The following is a 17,762-nucleotide window of genomic DNA, read 5'->3' on the forward strand; positions in this document are numbered from 1 at the left end:
TTGTATGAATTTCTTATTTTTTGGATATTAACCCCTTATCAGGTATATGGTTTGCAAAAGTTTTTTACAGGTCCATAGGTTGTCTTTTCACTTTGTTGATGGTGTCTTTTGCTGCATGGAAGATTTTTGGTTTGATGTAGTCTCCCTTCTTTATTTTTGGTTGTGTGGATTTTGCTTTCTTTGGTATCATATCACAAGAATTACCAGGACCCATGTCAAGGAGTTTTGTTCCTATATTTTCTTCTAGGTGTTCCATGTTTCAGGTCTTACATTTAAATCTTTAATCCATTTTGAGTTAATTTTTGTGAGTGATGTAAGACAGCAGTATTGTTTCATTCTTTTACATGTAAATACCCAATTTTCCCACACTCTATTGAAGAGACTGACTTTCCTCCAGAAAGTATTCTTGGCTCCCTTCTCAAATATTGATTGTAGATGCTTGGTTTTATTTCTTAATTCTTTTCCATTGGTCTATTTTTTGTTTGTTTGTTTATGCCAGTACCGTACTGTTTTGATTACTGTAGCTTTATAGTATACCTGGAAATCAAAAAATGTCATGACTCCCACTTTGTTCTTTCTCAGGCTTGCTTCAGCTATTCAGTGTCTTTTGTGGTTACATATAAATTTTAGGATTCTTTTTTCTGCTTTTGTTAAAAATCCCATTAGGGTATTAATAATGATTGTATTGAATCTATCATCCTTTTTGGTAGTATAAGATTTTAAAAGTATTAATTCTTATGATCCATGAACAGGGGATACCTTTGCATTTATTTATGTCTTTGATTTCTTTCATAGGTCTTATAGTTTTCAGAATAGTGATCTTTCACCTCCTTGGTTAAGTTTATACCTCAGTATTTTATTCTTTTTGGTGCTATTTTAAATGGGGTCATTTTTATATTTCTTTCTCAGATAATCCAGTTAGTGTATAGAAGCATTACTCACTTTGCATGTTAATTTTATATCCTGCTACTTTACTGAATTAATTAGATCCAGCATTTTTTCTAGAGTAGGATTTTCTATATATAAAGTCATGCCATTTGCAAATTGAATCAGTTTTACTTCTTCCTTTTCAATTCTGATGACTTGTATTTTTCTCTTGTCTGATTCCTCTGGCAAGGACTACCATACTACGTTGAATAGAAGTGGTCAGAGTGTGACCCTTCTTTCTTGATCTTAGAGGAAAAACTTTCAACTTTTCACTATTGAGTATGATGTTGGCTGTGATGCTTATCATTTATGGCCTTTATTATATTGATATGTGTTCTTTCTATACCCAATTGGTTAAGAGTTTTTATCAGGAGGGGCTGATAAATTTTGTCAAATGCTCTTTCTACATTTCAGATGATAATATGATTTTTTCTTTCATTTCATTAATGCCTGTGTTACATTGATTGATTTGTGTATGTTGAAATGTCCTTGTATCCTAACTATAAATTCCATCTGATCATGGTGAATGATCCTTTTACTGTGTTGTTGAATTTATTTTTCTAGTATTTTATTGAGAATTTTTGTATCCATATTCATCAGGGATATTGATCCATAGTTTTCTAGTAGTGTCATTTCATGGCTTTGGTATCAGGTAATGCTGGCCTCATAAAATAAGTTTGGGAGTGTTTCCTCCTCTTTGATTTTTTGGAAGAGTTTGAGAATGGTTGGCATTAATTTTTAAATGTCTGAGGAATTCACCAGTGAAGCCATTTGGTCCTGGCCTTATCTTCATTGAGGAGTTTTTGATTACTGAATCAATCTCCTTACCAATAATTAGTATATTAATAATTTATGTTTCTTCCTGATTCAGTCTTTGTGTGTTCCAGTATGTATTCAGTAGGTTGTATGTTTCTAAGAATTTTCTATTTCCTTTAGGCTGTCCAGATTTTTGGTGCATAGTTGTTTATACTCTTCTATTAGGATCTGATGCATTTATATAGTATCAGTTGTAATCTTTCGTTGTTCATATATAATTCTGGTGATTTAGGTCTTCTCTCTTTTTATCTCAGTTAGTTTAGCTAAAGGTTTGTCAATCTGATATTTTAAGAACCAACTCAAAGTTTGGTTAATATTATTTATTGTTTTCCTGTCCTCAATTTTATTTATTTTTTAAGTTTTAATTTAAATTCTAGTTAACATACAGTGTAATATTCATTATGGTAGTACAATATATTGATTTAACACTTCCATACAGCACTTGATGCTCATCACAAGTGCACTCCTTAATTCCCATCAGCTATTTAACCCATCTCCCCATGAACCTCACTTCTGGTAACTATTGTTTTTTTTTTTTTTTTCCTCTATAGTTAAGAGTCTGTTTCTTCATTTGCCTCTCTCTTTTGTTCTCCTTTGTTCCTTTTTTTTCATTCTTAAATTCCACATAAGAGTAAAATCATATGGTATTTGTCTTTCTCTGACTGACTTATTTTGCTAACATTGTACTATTTAGCTCCATCCATGTCATTGCAAATGGCAAGATTTCATTCTTTTTTCTTTTTAGAAAGGGAGAAAGAGTGAGAGCAAGAGTGAATAGAAGGGAAGGGCAGAGGGAAAGGGAGAGACCCCAGGCAGGATCCACACCCATTGAGGTCTCCATCTCACAACCCTGAGATCATGACCTGAGCCAAAACCAAGAGTCAGATGTTCAAATGACCATGCCATCCAAGTGCCCCACACTAAAATTCCTTAAAATATTATTTTAAATGTTTTTCTGTGACATTTTACAGATCTCTATATTTTTAAGGTTATTGAAGATTTACTAGTTTTTTTGGTAGTGTCATATTTACCTGATTTTTCATGACCCTTGGTGCTTTATATTGAATCTGTACATTTGCATAAGTGGTCCCTTCTTTGGACTTTGTAGGTTTGCTTTGGCAGACATAGTTCTTTGTTAGATAGCTTGGATTCAGTTTCTGGATTTATCTGCTAGTAGTGTCCTTGGGCAGGTGAGGCCTGCTTTTAGGGTCTATTTATGGGTGAGGCAACCATTTGAGTTCTGAAGTCAGGGGTAGGTAGTGTGTCTCTGGCTGAGACCAGTTGAATAAAACTGCTGACTTGTTTCCTCACAAAAGTGAGTCTACAGGATGGGCTCTGTGATTTCCTGGAATCTCTGGGCAGGGTTACTAGATGTTCAGGACTGGGTACTATATTCAGTAGCAGGTGGGGCTATGAATTAGTTTTCCTGACCTGGTGGGGCAACAGGATAAGACCCAGGGCCTGCATGTCTCATTGTTTGGGGACCCAAATCAGACCAGGGTGTGCACTGAATATCTTGGTCATGTAAGGACACTGGTTTTGCTCTGTAGATAGGGAAAGCCATGGGCTATTCTTTCTGTTCAAGTGTCACTGTCTGTAGGGTTGTTGAATAGGCTATGCACCTTCTATGCTCTGGTAAGCTTCCCCAATCAGGCAGGCTAAAGGCTGTTCAGCAATAAGCAGGATAAACTACAAATTAGTTTCCCTTCCTAAGTGCAGTGGGAGAAGCAGCTCTAATACCAGGAGAGCCTTTTATTTGTTGCCTGAACTCAAGCCTACCCACACCCCAAATTCCCTGGCTGAATAGGACCTCCGGCTTTGCTCTGCAAACTATGATCTCTGTCTTCCCTTCTCTCAGCTTGAGAACTGCTGGGTTGCACAGTTTTCAGGTGTTTTTAACAGCCCTTCTGGTCAAATGAAACTCTCTACAGCAGGTAGGGCTATGTCTCAGCTCCCTTACCTGGGTTAGAGAGGGGAGGGACTGCTTTAGGTTACTGTCAATTTCCCAGAAAGGCTCTCTGTTTGGAAGAGGCTGGGAGCTACCCTCAGCCAATTCTATGATGTAATCCCACTGCCCGTGCATAGCAGAGGAATCCTCCATACCTGCGCTGAGGGTGACCTACTCTGCCTGCTCACCTCTCGGCTCAAGCACCACTGGGCTGCACAGCTTCCAGGAGTTCTCACTAGTCCTTCTGATCACATGGGACTAGAAAGCACTTTACATGGGTGGGTGGGGGGGTAATAACTCAGCACCCTGCCAGGGTGTGGCTAAACTGAGCACGAGGTCCAGAAAAACTCCTCATTTAAGGATCCAAATCAGGTGGATTTGCACCTCACTGAGTTCCCAGGTCAGACTATGTCCCCAACTTGGTGCTGTAGATGAGCAGAGTCACTAGTTGAGATTACTGCTCGGGCACTGCAGGTACAAACTCAGTCTGCTGGTTATTACAAGCCCCTCCTTTTTCTCCCTCACAATCAGATTCCCATGGTTGGTTCATGCAAATTCTCCTACAGTCCTCATGGTGTGAGACTAGAGTAGGGGCTTCCACAAAGCTGGGGAAGGCTGGTTGTCCTCCCTGGGTTCTCTTTTCCTACCGAAAGAACCAGAGGCTCTGGTGGGACCTCTTTGTGTGGTGATGAACTGTCCTGGAGGAGGGGCAATGTGCAGTCAACATGTAGCTGCTTCTCTTGCCCTTCTAATGTACTCTGTCTTGGCTTCTGTGGTAGAGTGGGGTGGGGCTTTAGCTTCAGTCCCATGTCCTAGGGTTCTCTCAGTGGTGTCTTGTCTGTGAATAGTTATTATTTGTTCTTCTTTTGAGGGGGAGAAAAATCAGAAATGAGTTCTATGTCACCATTTTGGTGACATCACTCTCAACAGTGTTTGGATTGTATTTATTCCCTACATATGAGCAGCAACTAACAATTCCGATGATCTTCCATGTATAGTAGCTCATTCATCCCTAGTGTTCCCTGGAAGTTTTCATATTATAGTCATGTTACATTGAGGTTAACTGACTCCCCAAGGTCCTACAAGTGAAATCATTGTATAACCCAGATAGGAACTCATTATTCTTGCCTCCCAGTTCCTGTGTCTTTTTACCATTCATACTTGTTCAAACAACCACTAGCTTTCCACATGACCATGTTGATATCTCATTCTTCTCATGGGTTTGGACAGAGACTAATCTGGATCAAAGCCTCTAATATGGCCACATATTAATACTTTTAAGAGGCAGCGGCCATCTCCCCAAGGTTCAGACTATGCTGCATCTGTCATCATGGCTCTTTCAAGGGGATTTTGGTATGGTTGTGACCTAAAGCCAAAGTGTGTAGAACAAATTCCCAGCTGAGATATCATTAACCTGAGCACCAGCCTTGGGTACCATCTCTCACTGACCTTAACCTGGGAAAGGCCTTCTACTGTCATAGAAGACAGGAAAAGTTGGTTGTAACTCATCATAGGAGACCAGCACAGCATGAATGTAGCTTGAGAAAATTAGTTTCAGAGTCAGCTAGTCCTCACATCAGCACAGAGGGGGTTTAGTGATGAATAAGATCTTGGATTTAGCTGGCTGATACAATTTCTACTAGGGTCTCACTAGCTTTCTACTTTGCCAGTAAACATTTATTAAGCTTTCCTAGTTTTCCCATGAAGAGAGAGGGAGGGGGCTGGCATTATTATTGGTTAGGTCTGTGTTTCAGAAAGGGTTTCCAGCTTGAAGTGTATAAAGATCCTAGAGCCCTTGCCCAACTTGACACTAATAGGCACAAAACTACATGTGCTGGAATGCAGAGTCCTAAGCCTCCAGTCTAGTGCAGTTTACAGGGTTGTTCTAAGACCATGATAAAATATAGTGGTCTGCAGTGTGACCTAGCAGTGTTATTATTATCTTTCATGGACTTCTGTTCATTTCATTTGAAACAAATGATCTGAAAAAAGGTCTGTGGGCTTTGGGATAGTGTAAATGTGCTGTTGTGTAGCAAGGCTGAATGGCTGTAAGCATGAGAAACTCTAAGATCCTGGGTCTGTAAGAAGTTGCCCTAGAATGGAGTCATCAACCCTAGGGGCCAGCAAGTGGATTTCCCCCAAAGTAGCTCACATGTACTGCAATCAGCTTTCTGGGTTTATAGAAGCCAACCTTCTGAGATTATAGGTCAGCAAGATGATGGCATGTAGTCAGGTTCTCAGGTAGATGACAGGTTATGTCCCCACATCACCTTTTGGGTCAAGAGCCACTATATTCACCACCCATCCTAATGGGTAGAATGCTTAGACAGTTAGGACAAATAAATTTGCTGTATATCTCATTATGGTCTTTTGCATTTCTGGGCCTTTGTGCATCTGTCTTGAATGTCCTTCTTTTCTTTGCCTGGCAAAGTCTGAACATCCTTTAAATCCCAGCTCAAAAGTTATTTAATAAGCATTTGCTGAGCTTGGACTGTGGTTTTAGTTCTACATAGTGGTGTATAGGGACAGCTCCTCTTTATAGGGCTTAGTCTAGTGGGAGATAGCAATGATAAATGTTGGGATAGTGAAAGCAATGCAGAATGGAGTGGAAGCAAGCACATAGCCGGTTTGTGATGGAGGACAAGGCATGAGAGACATGACCTTTCATGTGCAAACTGAGGGATGAGTAGGAGTCAGCCAGGTCAAAGCAGGAAGGGAAGCAAATTTCTAGACTGAGAAAGCACCCTGCATAAAGGCCCTAAGATATAGTAGTACTTGATGTGTTGTTGAAATGGCTGATGCATTGTAAGTGATGCAGGCATTGTGGTAAGGAAACTGAGCAAGACTTTTAAAGCCAAGGTTATATTTTGGATTTTATGTGTAGCAGATACCACTGAAAGGTATTAAATAGGCAAGGGACATGATCTGGTTTACAGTTTAAAAGGCTAGCCCTGTAGTGATCCACGTGAGATCATGATGAAAGCTTGGACTGGGGTGCTGGTAATGGTAGTGAGGAGTAGGTGGTACAATATGAAATTTAAATTAGAGGCTAAGTGCACAAGATTGTCAGATGTGCTGAATGTGGGGATGAAAGAGAGGTGTCAAGATTTACTTCTGGGTTTTTGTATTGAGCATCTGGGCAAATGCTGCTGCTTCTGTTAATTGATAAAGGAATGACCAAGGGAAGAACTGCATGTGTTGAGGAGTCAAGAGTTTTGCTTTGAACATATTAAATTTAATATGAAAGAACTAGACTAGAGATGTTGAATTGCAATGAGAATTACTTTCCCTGTTTCCTGGGAGTGGGAGAATTCAGCAGAGGAAACAATGCAGGTGTTTTCTTCTCTTATTAGGTAATGAGACCCTTGAGTCAATCAAAGCTATGTTTTCACATGGGTTCAGTTTTGGTTCAACTGTAATAGGTCTCTCACTCTGGGGATACCCTTTTTCCAGCTTATTTCAATAGTGTTAAGAAGTAGAAAGCAAGGGTGACCTAAGAGTGGGAGTGAAAGATGAGTAACCCCCCCCCCCCCAAAAAAAGCCTCTTGCGGTCCTTCAATGGCTCAGTTTAGTGTCCAACTCTTGATTTTGGCTCAAGTCATGGTCTCAGGGTCATGGGATCAATCCCCACATCCCACATCAGGTTCTGCACTCTGCAGAGAGTCTGCTTAAGATATTTTCCCTCTTCCTCTGTCCCTCCCCAGGCTTGTGCACACTCTTTCTTAAATAAATAAATAAATCTAAATTTAAAATAAAAGCTCTCCAGTCTGAGTACAATTCAGAAGTTTAATAAACAGCCACTAAACATTGCACCAAAGCATTTGGAAACACAATTTCTACAGAAAGGCAAAGGTCAGGCTTTCATTCTAAACTCCTTTAGATGATCATTGACAGCCCCACCCACCCCACCACCCCCCATCCCCACATATCCACAACACTACACTCTTCTAGTCATGAAATTGCCTACAGACATACTCTTAGAAATAATGGGACTGGCATGCATTATCCCAGCAATGGCAGAGAAGCGGGGGATGGGGAGGGGAAAGATAGGCGCAAATGCAACCAGTGGCTAATGATAGACCCCTTAGGAGCTTTGTTTAGGGAGTGGGCAGGGAGAGTCTGATTTGGTGCCATCTGTGGCTTTAATTTGGGCTTCTGTGGCTGGGACTGCCATCTTAAACAGTTTCATTCTATTGAGCCATGACTATTAGAAGTGGTCTCCTTAGGTGACACATTATGACTTCTTTCTACAATTTTTTTTTGGTGTCCAACCAAACTGCATTCAGGAGTCAGCAGGACTGTTGAGATCATGTTGGTTCAGAGGTCAAGTTGATCTGGCTTCTCAGACCTGTCTTCTTTTTGTTTTTAGAAAGGGACCCATGATAGTTCTCTATTACAGACACTTGTAAATTGTCTAAGCAAGTCATTCAAATATCTGAGACTCAGTTTATCTATCTTATAAAAATTTTACAATTATAATACATTAAGAACAAACAAGATCAAATGGCCCCTAAGTAAAATATTAGCAAACTAGTAATAATGATTCCCTTGACTCAAAAATCAACTAGACTCCAATTCACCCCTCTAAGAACTGGCATCAACAAAGGACCAGAGTTCCCTGACAGAGTGAGAGCAGAGTTTTTAGGCTTGGGCTAGCATTTAGGGTGTACAGTGCATGGAAGGAAGAATTGGACTTTTACCTGCCAGTGGCCCTCTCTTTTGAGCCAGACTTTAAACTTTTACTACCCAGGCCAAATCTCTTGCCCCATCCAGTATTTGACTAGTTGCCTTGGCAGGGAGTTGACTTCCCTACATAATATTAAAAAAATTGCATAGGCATTTGATCTAGATCTTTCTGTTTCTGTTTGTCCCTTTTTAGTATAAATTACAAAAATACTTGATCCTTTTCCTGAAGAATTTGCAGGTGGTAATGAGTCTAAAATAAGCAGTGTCCAGCTGGCTATTGGGGGGGGGGTGGTCAAAGGGCTTTTCTGAAGGAGAGATATACCAAAGAAGATACTATTTTCCTGAGGGACTGAACATGGCAGAGCATCAGCCATCTTGGGACCAGGCTGGCCTAGTTTGTTCTATCTGTTTTGGCCATATATCATTGACAGTGGTGAGCCTTAACTGTCCCCACTAACCTCCAAGTCAATAAAGAGTCAGGGGCCGGGTTCAGAAGCTAGCACTGGCTCCTGCCTTTTCTAGCAGTACTTTTGCATAGTGGGCCTTGCTGTAGGTAAAGGAAATAACAGGCCAGGACCACATGGGATAGTCTGGCTTATGAATGAGTCAGAATCATCTGATCTGGACCAGTCAAGAATCCTCCTTGGTCTGGACCACTCAAATAGCCAAGGTTCCCACTACAAGTAGTAGAGTCTCCTGTTCTTTCTGCAGTGGGCAGAGTGCAATAAAACACCTGCAGTGCCCTCAGCTGGGGGAGACTGGCAGACTAAGATGAGCAACTGAACAAATGGCAGTGTTTGGCTCTGATGAGGGTACACTCAGCAATGTCAGAGGGACAAGTAATTTTTCTGTTATTATTTTTTTCAATAAGATTCATAAATATTAATTGAGAGTCACAGCTTGGTAGAGAGTCAAAAAGAAGAATCCTGAAACACAGAAAGGGGAGCCCTGGGGTTTAGGTGCCTGGATGCTTCCTAGGGTATACAGTGCTCTGGTTGCTGCATCACCACTATCTAGTGTTTGCGGATCATGCCCTTGATAGCTGACTCCCGGTTGACATAGGTGGCCCAGTAGACCAGATTAAAAATGGCAAAAAGCACAGGAAAGATGATGCGGGAAATTTTGTCAACCTTGCTGACACTGTTGTAGGTCTTGGTCTCAGTCGGGATGTCCTGCACGTAGGTGGTCTTGGGCGAAGCAATAATTGTTGGGGTTGAGGAGGCACTGGGAGCAGCGCCCTTGGAGATGGTGGAGAACTCAGTGTCCTTGGCCAGATTGATGGGATAGGTGGTTCCCACGATGTTGAAGGTGGTGCTGGTTTTCTTTGTTGGGGCTGCTGGTGTTTTCTTCTAAGAGCCAGAAAAAGTAGGGGAAAAGGGAGGACAAAACAAAAGCTAATTAATTCATTACACAGAGCACCTTCAGAGGTTGTAGGGAGGAGGAGCCATGAGGGAAGTTAAGAAACAGAGGCCAGGAAGCCAATAGCACTGAGTAGACAGGTTTGTGTCTAAGGATAATTGAAGATGAGCTTGAAAACAGAAAACTTGCATCATCCTGGTTTACTAGCTATGTGGCTTTGGCCAAGTCACTTCTCTTTGTGCTTTAGTCTCTTCATCTGTAAAATGAAAATCAAAATATTTGGCAGGGTTGTTGAGAGGATCAGATGAAAGAATGGTGGTAAGAATCACTGGAAAACTGTGAAATGTTGGTTGCATGTAGGGTTTTATATATTCATGTGATTTGATCCTCACAGTAACCCTAACAAGTAAGTAGGTGAGATTACTCCATTTGACAGATGACAAAATTCAGCCTCAGACTGAGTAGCAGAGCCCACACTAGCCACCTGGGCTCCTGACTTTTATCCAGGGCTGTACTGTGTTGCTTTCTAAGGTGCGAGACACTTTTTTGGTTACCCGAGAAATAACTCCAAAAGGCTTCAACCATCAAGTGGCACATCCCCTGTGAGGAAGAGAGCTATGTGAGTCTGAAAGTCATTTCAACTTAAAGACACAATAAATACTATGGCATGTTTACATGCATCATTACAACAGTATCTCACCCTTCATGCACTGTAAATGTGTTCAGCAAGTTAGGGGGCACACCAGGGTTTTTCACTCATACATAGTTACAGGCAGGAGCCAATGTTTCCCCAGGGAGCGATGAAATGCTTCCCTCTGACACAGCAATCCCCTGGCTATTTCTGCCTTTGTTATGACACTGTCCTTTGTATTTTTTTTTTTCAGAATTAAAAAAAGAAAAAACTCAATGAGAAACAAACATGCACACATGTGCCCATTTGTTCTCACATATATGATTTGTGTACCCATGACCCTCCATGAAGAAAAGAGGAAACAAAACTCAGGTCTAGAATAGAATAGAGTGACTGAGCTCATAGTTTATAGTGTTTGCTGTCTCCCCCTGTACTCTGGCCTTTTCTTCTTTCCATCCCTTTTTGTTTCTAGGGAAAAGTTGGGTATAGATGAGCTTCAGAAATGCCCGAGTATTTGATGAAAAGTGAAAACTACTTGCATTGCCCTAATTTCACACTCCTCATTTATTCCCTTTGTCAGTGTTATTTTGCTTCCCAGCATCTGTATTTTATTTTACTCCTCCTCTTCTTCTTTCCTTCCAGGGTCTCTCTACTCCCACCTTTCTCTTACTGACCCTTCTCCCCTAATCTCTTTCTTTTCTTCTTTACATCAGAGTCCCTACCATTTTTATCTTTCCCCCTTTAGACCATACTGCCATTTACCTTCCTGATCCTAGTATAACTTTGCCAAATATTTACTGAATATCTACTGGGTCAAAACTATGCTAGGTATTTAGGGATTGGTGGGAAGGTTAAAAGAGGAATCCATTTCAATCCCTGTTTTCCAGGAGTTTACAGTCCCGTGGTGGAGAGGGTTGTGGGAACACATGAGTGTTACATAGTATGATCAGTTCTAACAGATATGAGCAAATTATGACAGATATAATGGGAATTCAGTAAAATGATGGGCTAACCACCAACAGATGTAGAAAAGGTAGCTCAGAGAAGGCAATGAATTTTTTGAACTGGGTCACAGAAGATAAGCAGGAACTCATAAGATGAAGATATAGCACAGGTTAAGGGCACTGCTTGTTTGAAGGGATGACAAGAAGTCTGCTGTAGCTAGGTCACAGTGTACATGGCAAACTACATGCCCTGCTTTCCTGTTCTGCCTGCCCATGCTGACTTTAGAGTTTTCAATCAGAGGGGGAGTGTGGGATAAATGAGAGAGTGTTGGTTTAAGTACACAAACCATCTCACTAATAGGACTTGAATAAAGCAACACAGTTTTTCTCTTTAAGAACTGCAGCCAGATCTCTACAAGTGTTAGGGGGGACAGAGCTCTAAGACTTCTAAGAACCTTGCAAATGCCTTAAATACTACATGGGACTCATTTATAATTAGCAACTTCATTGTGTGAATAGAGGCATGCTGCTAAATGCCTCTGCTATTAAATAGCATTTTATTTGTTTGACTGCTTACTTACTAATTTGCTTAGTAATCTTTTTTTGGTGGATGGACAAAGAAAAAAGGAGAAAGGAAAGAAAAGAACCCCACTACCTTGACTTTCACATTATTCCATTTAGTTATCATATAAGCTGGTTATGACCAAGTCTCTGAAACAGTCATTCCAAACATCAAACAATTTAGCTTTATAAACTCTTTTTGTTCTATAGGTGAGGAGAGGCAGCAGTGGATTTAATCTCAGATTTTTAAAGCAATAAAGGAAAATTACATTTTAATTTCCCTTGCCCTTTCCAACATGGCACATTTTAGTCAACCATTCTAATTATTTACCTAAATCATCAGGAAAGAAGTCAAAGCAAAAGCTGTACTGTCAAGAAGACAGAAACAGGATGCAGAGATTAATAGTTAATATTTATACATTTCTGTACCTAGTTTTCAGTATTTCCCTATGATCTGGAATTTGATAGATACAAACTAGACTTAGTTTTGACCAAGCTGTTATTCTATTCCTTCCTTCCTAGCCAAATGCCTAACTTGGACATGTGATAGATATTTAGTGAATAAAAAGATGACCTCCCCACACTGAGGATTCTCAATGTGATTTTTCATTTGTTCCTCCTTAGTCTTGACCTCTCCTATACAGAAAATAAATCTCCATAGTTCAGCTGGGAGTAATTCCCACACCACCAAACTAAAACTGACTCCTCCAGGGGCGCCTGGGTGGCTCAGTGGTTAAAGCCTCTGCCTTCGGCTCGGGTCATGATCTCAGGGTCCTGGGATCGAGTCCCGCATTGGGCTCTCTGCTCAGCAGGGAGCCTGCCTCCTCCTCCTGTCTCTCTCTGCCTGCCTCTCTGCCTACTTGTGATCTGTCTGTCAAATAAATAAAAAAAAAAATCTAAAAATACATAAATAAATAAATAAATAAATAAATAAAACTGACTCCTCCAAATTCTCCAAGCAGTATGACTCCCAGAACAACTTTCCTTCTAGAAAGTCACCTCATGTGGATTTTAGGATGAGGCAATGAAAACTTTTATGGACCAATGCATGTCCAACTCAAGGGATTTCCTCAGATGGCATTCATATCTATTGTTCTAGAAGTGCAAAGTACAGGGTAAGTTGGAGCCCTGAATGTACTTGATACTCAGCCAAGCCATCAGAGTATATGCAGATATGGCCTAGAGCCTCTAAATCTACCCCATAATAGACACTCAACTTTGCTGAACCCCAGTTTTCATAAGTGGAGCAAAGTAATGGCATATATGTTATAAGGAAATCAAAGACAAATCAAAGGAGTGACGAAAAAACATCCAGGACCAAACGGCTTCATGGGTAAATGCTACCAAACATTTAAAGAAGAGTTAGACCTATCCTTCTCAAAGCATTTTTAGAAGTTGAGGAAGAGAAAACACTTCCAAACTCATTTTATGAGGCCAGCATTACCTTGGTATCACAACCAAAGACACCACACACACACACACACACACACACACACACACACACACACACACATATTACAGCCCAAGATCCTTGATGAACATACATGCCAAAACCCTCAACAAAATATTAGCTAATCAAATTCAACAGCAAATTAATTAAAAGTAGTATATAGCAAGATCAAGTGGGATTCGTTCCAGTGATGGAAAGACGGTTCAAGATCCAAAAGTCAATGAATGTGATACACAACAATAACAATAAAAGGATAAAAATCATGATAATCTCAATAGATGCAAAAAAAGCATTTGACAAAATCCAACATTCATTTATGATAAAAACTCTCAACAAAGTGAGACCTCAACATAATAAAAACCATATATGACAAACCCACAGCTAACATATCCAAAGGTGAGAAGCTGAAAGCCTTTTCTCTAGGAACAGGAACAAGACAAGGATGTCCATTCTCACCATTTTTTATTCAACATACTATTATAGGGCCTAGCTTCAACATAAAAGAAATAAAAGTCATCCCAATTAGAAAAAAAGTAAAACTGTCATTATTTGCAGGTGACATGATACCATGTATAGAATACCCTGAAGACTCCACTAAAAAACAATTAGAACTAATACATTTAGTAAGTTTGCAGGATACAAAATTAACAGGCAGAAATCACTTGAATTTTTTAAAAGATTTATTTATTTATTTATTTATTTGAGAGAGAGAGAGAGAGCACAAGCAGGGCAGAGGAAGAGGGAGAAGTGGGCTCCATGCTGAGCAGGGTGCCTGATGTGGGGCTGGATCCCAGGAGCCTGGGATCATGACCTGAACCAAGGGCAGACACTTAAATGACTGAGCCACCAAGGTGTCCCATCACTTGCATTTCTATGCACTAGTAATGAGCATTAAAACAGAAAGACAAATTAAAAAAAAATTGATTTTACTCTTACGTGGAATTTAAGAAAGACAAATTTTAAAAAAATTGATTTTACTCTTATGTGGAATTTAAGAAACAAAACAGATGAACATAGGGGAAAGGAAGGAAAAATAAAATAAGATGGAAACAGAGAGGGAGACAAACCATAAGAGACCCTTAACTATAGGAAGCAAACTGAGGGTTGCTGGAGGGGAGGAGGGAGGGGGAAGTGGTAATTAATTGGATGATGGGCACTTGATGTAATGAGCACTAGGTTTTGTATGCAAGCAATCACTAAATTGTACCACTTAAACTAATATAGTATACGTTGATTAAATTGAATTAATTAAAAATTTTTAAAAATGCAAAAAAAAGAAAACAATTTCATTTACAATTTCATTACAGTTTGAGGTTCCTCAAACATAAAAAATAAAATATCCAGGAATAAATTTAGCCAAGGGAGATTTATGACATTGCTGAAAGAAACTGAAGACAACACAAGTGGAAAATTATACTGTCCCATGGTTTTGGCGAATTAACATTTTAAAAATATCTATACTACCCAAAGCAATCTATGGATTCAATGCAATCTCTGTCAAAATACCAAAGTCATTTTTTCATGGAACTAGAACAAAAAATTATCAAATTTATATGAAAGCACTGAAAGACCCCAAATAGCTAAGCAATCTTGAGAAAGTGGAACAAAGGTGGAGGTATCATGTTTCCCGATTTCAAACCATACTACAAAGTTATAATAATCAAAATGGTATGGTACTGGCATGAAAATAGACACATATATAAACAGAAAAGGGGATCCAGAAATAAACCTATGAATATATAGCCAATTAAGCTGTGACCAAAGGATGTAAAAAGATCAAATGGGGGAAAGGCAGTCTCTTCAATAAATGGTGCTAGGAAAACTGAACAGTTACATGCTGAAAAACAAAACTGGACTACTCTCTTATACCATATACAAAAATAAACTCAAAATGCATTAAAAGCCTGAGTGGAAGACCTGAAAACATAAAACTTTTAGAAGAAAACATAGGCAGCAATCTATTTGTCACCAGTCTTAGCAATATTTTTTAAGACAAATCTCCTCAGAAAAGAGCAATAAAAGCTAAAATAAACAAATGGGATTATATCAAACTAAAAAGCTTCTGCACAGGAAAGGAGACAATCAACAAAATGAAAAGACTACATACTAAATGGGAGTAGATATTTGCAAGTCATACATCCACTAAGGGGTTAACATCCAACATATAAAAGGAAGTCACACAACTTAATATAAAAAAACTTGATTAAAAAATTGGCAGAGAGGGTGCCTGGGTGGATCAGTTATTAAGCATCTGCCTTTAGCTCAGGTCATGATCATGAGGTCCTGGGATCGAGTCCCACATCAGGCTCCCTGCTCAGGGGGGAGTCTGCCTCTCCATCTCATGCTCCCCCTGCTTGTGTTCCCTCTCTTGCCATATCTCTCTGTCAAATAAATAAATAAAATCTTCAAAAAAAATTGGCAGAGGACTTGAAAACATACAGATGGTCAACAGACATATGAAAAGATGCTCAGCATCACTAATCATCAGGAAAATGCAAATCCAAACTATAATGAGAGATGTCCTCACGTTGGTCAGAGTGGCTATTATCAAAAAGACAAAAAAAAAAGTATTGGCGAGGATGTGGAGAAAAGAGAAACTGCATATGCTGTTGGTAGGAATGTAAACAGATTCAGGTACTATGGAAAACAATATGGAGGTTCCTCAAAAAATTAGAAATACCATATGATTCATTAATTCCACTACTGGGTATTTACCCAAAGAAAATGAAAACACTAACTTGAAGGGATACATAGACCCTCTGGTTATTGCAGCATTATTTGTAATGGTTAAGATATGGAAGCAACCTCAGTGTCCATCAATAGATGAATGGATAAAGGAGATATGGCATATATGTATACAATGGAATATTACTCACCCATAATAATTAAATTTTGTCAATTGCCACAACATGGATGGACCTAGAGGGTATTATGCTGAATAAAATAACTCAGAGATTTCACTTATACACAAATACCATATGATTTCACTTATATGTAGTATCTACGAAAAAAAACAGAAATAGGCTCTATATAGAGGTAACTTGGTTACTGGAGAGGGGAAGGATTGGGGAAATAGGTAAAATAGGTGAAAATGATTAAGAGGTACCAACTTCCAGTTACAAAATTAATCATGGAGATGTAATGTACAGCATAAGGAATACAGTCAATAATATAATAACTTTGGTAACAGTAACTATACTTATGGGGATCATTTCATAATGTATAAAATAAATCATTGTATACACCTGAAACTAAGAAGATATTGTCAATTATACTTCAATTAAAAGGGCAAAAAAAATCCCAAAAACAAAATGGAAAAAAAAACCAATTGACCCGATTTTTAAACTGGCAAAGGACTTGAATAAACATTTTTCTAAAGATATACAAATGACCAAAAAGCATTTGAAAAGATGTATAACAGCACTAGTCATTAGGGAAATACATATGAAAACCACAATGAGAGGGGCTCCTGAGTGGCTCAATTGGCAAGGCATCTGACTTCAGCTCAGGTCATGATCTCAGAGTCATGGAATCCAACCCTGTGTCAGGCTCTCCGCTCAGCAGGGAGTCTGCTTCTCCTTCTCTTCCTGCCATTTCCCCTGCTTATGCTCTTTCCGCCCCCCAAATAAATAAATAAATTATTTTAAAAAAAGAAAACCACAATGAGATACCTACCACCTCATAGCCATTAGGATGTCTACTATCAACAACAATAAAACAGAAAATAACAAGTTTTCACAATGATGTGGAAAAAGTGGAGTCCTTGTGCATTGTTAGGAATGTATAGTGGTGTAGCCACCATGGAAAATGGTATGTTAGTTCTTCAAAAAATTAAAAATAGAAATAAAGAGTGACCCAGCAATTCTACTTCTGGGTATGTATTCCCAAAAACTGAAGGCAAGGTTTTAAAGAGATTTGAACACGCATGTTCATAATAGCATAATTCCCAAGATCCAAAAGGCAAATGCAACTGAAGTGTCTGTAGAGAAAAGAATGGATAAGGAAAATGGGTTCTAGCCACACAATGGAATATTAGTCAGCCTTGGAAATGAAGGATATTCTGACACATGCTAGGACATGAATGAATGTTGAGGTCATTATGCTAAGTGACATAACCCAGTCACAAATGACAATTATTATATGATTTCACCTAAATAAGGTACTTATGGTATTCAGATTCATAGAGACTGAAAGATAAAAAAAACAAAACCCATCTATATGTTGCCTACAAGAAACTCATCTTAAACCCAAAGACACCTCCAGATTTAAAGTGAGGGGGTGGAAAAGAATTTACCATGCTGATGGACATCAGAAGAAAGCAGGGGTGGCAATCCTTATATCAGACCAATTAGATTTTAAGCCAAAAACTATAATAAGAGATGAGGAAGGACACTATATCATACTCAAAGGATCTGTCCAACAAGAAGATCTAACAATTTT

General features: G+C 39.2%; 1 protein-coding gene across 1 annotated transcript in view; it reads right to left on the bottom strand.

Annotated features, from left to right (window-relative positions):
- Positions 1 to 9,390: 9,390 nt before the first annotated feature.
- The window catches only part of LOC111139171 (gamma-aminobutyric acid type A receptor alpha3 subunit), a 369,241-nt gene continuing 360,869 nt past the window's right edge, over positions 9,391 to 17,762 (bottom strand). Inside the window, exon 10 of the mRNA XM_022491349.1 lies at positions 9,391 to 9,726. Coding sequence (XP_022347057.1) covers positions 9,391 to 9,726 — 336 coding nt within the window. The remainder of the gene's footprint in view (positions 9,727 to 17,762) is intronic.

Source organism: Enhydra lutris, unplaced genomic scaffold, assembly GCF_002288905.1.
Source record: "Enhydra lutris kenyoni isolate GAN:26980312 unplaced genomic scaffold, ASM228890v2 scaffoldscaffold96, whole genome shotgun sequence".
Lineage (NCBI taxonomy): Eukaryota > Metazoa > Chordata > Mammalia > Carnivora > Mustelidae > Enhydra > Enhydra lutris.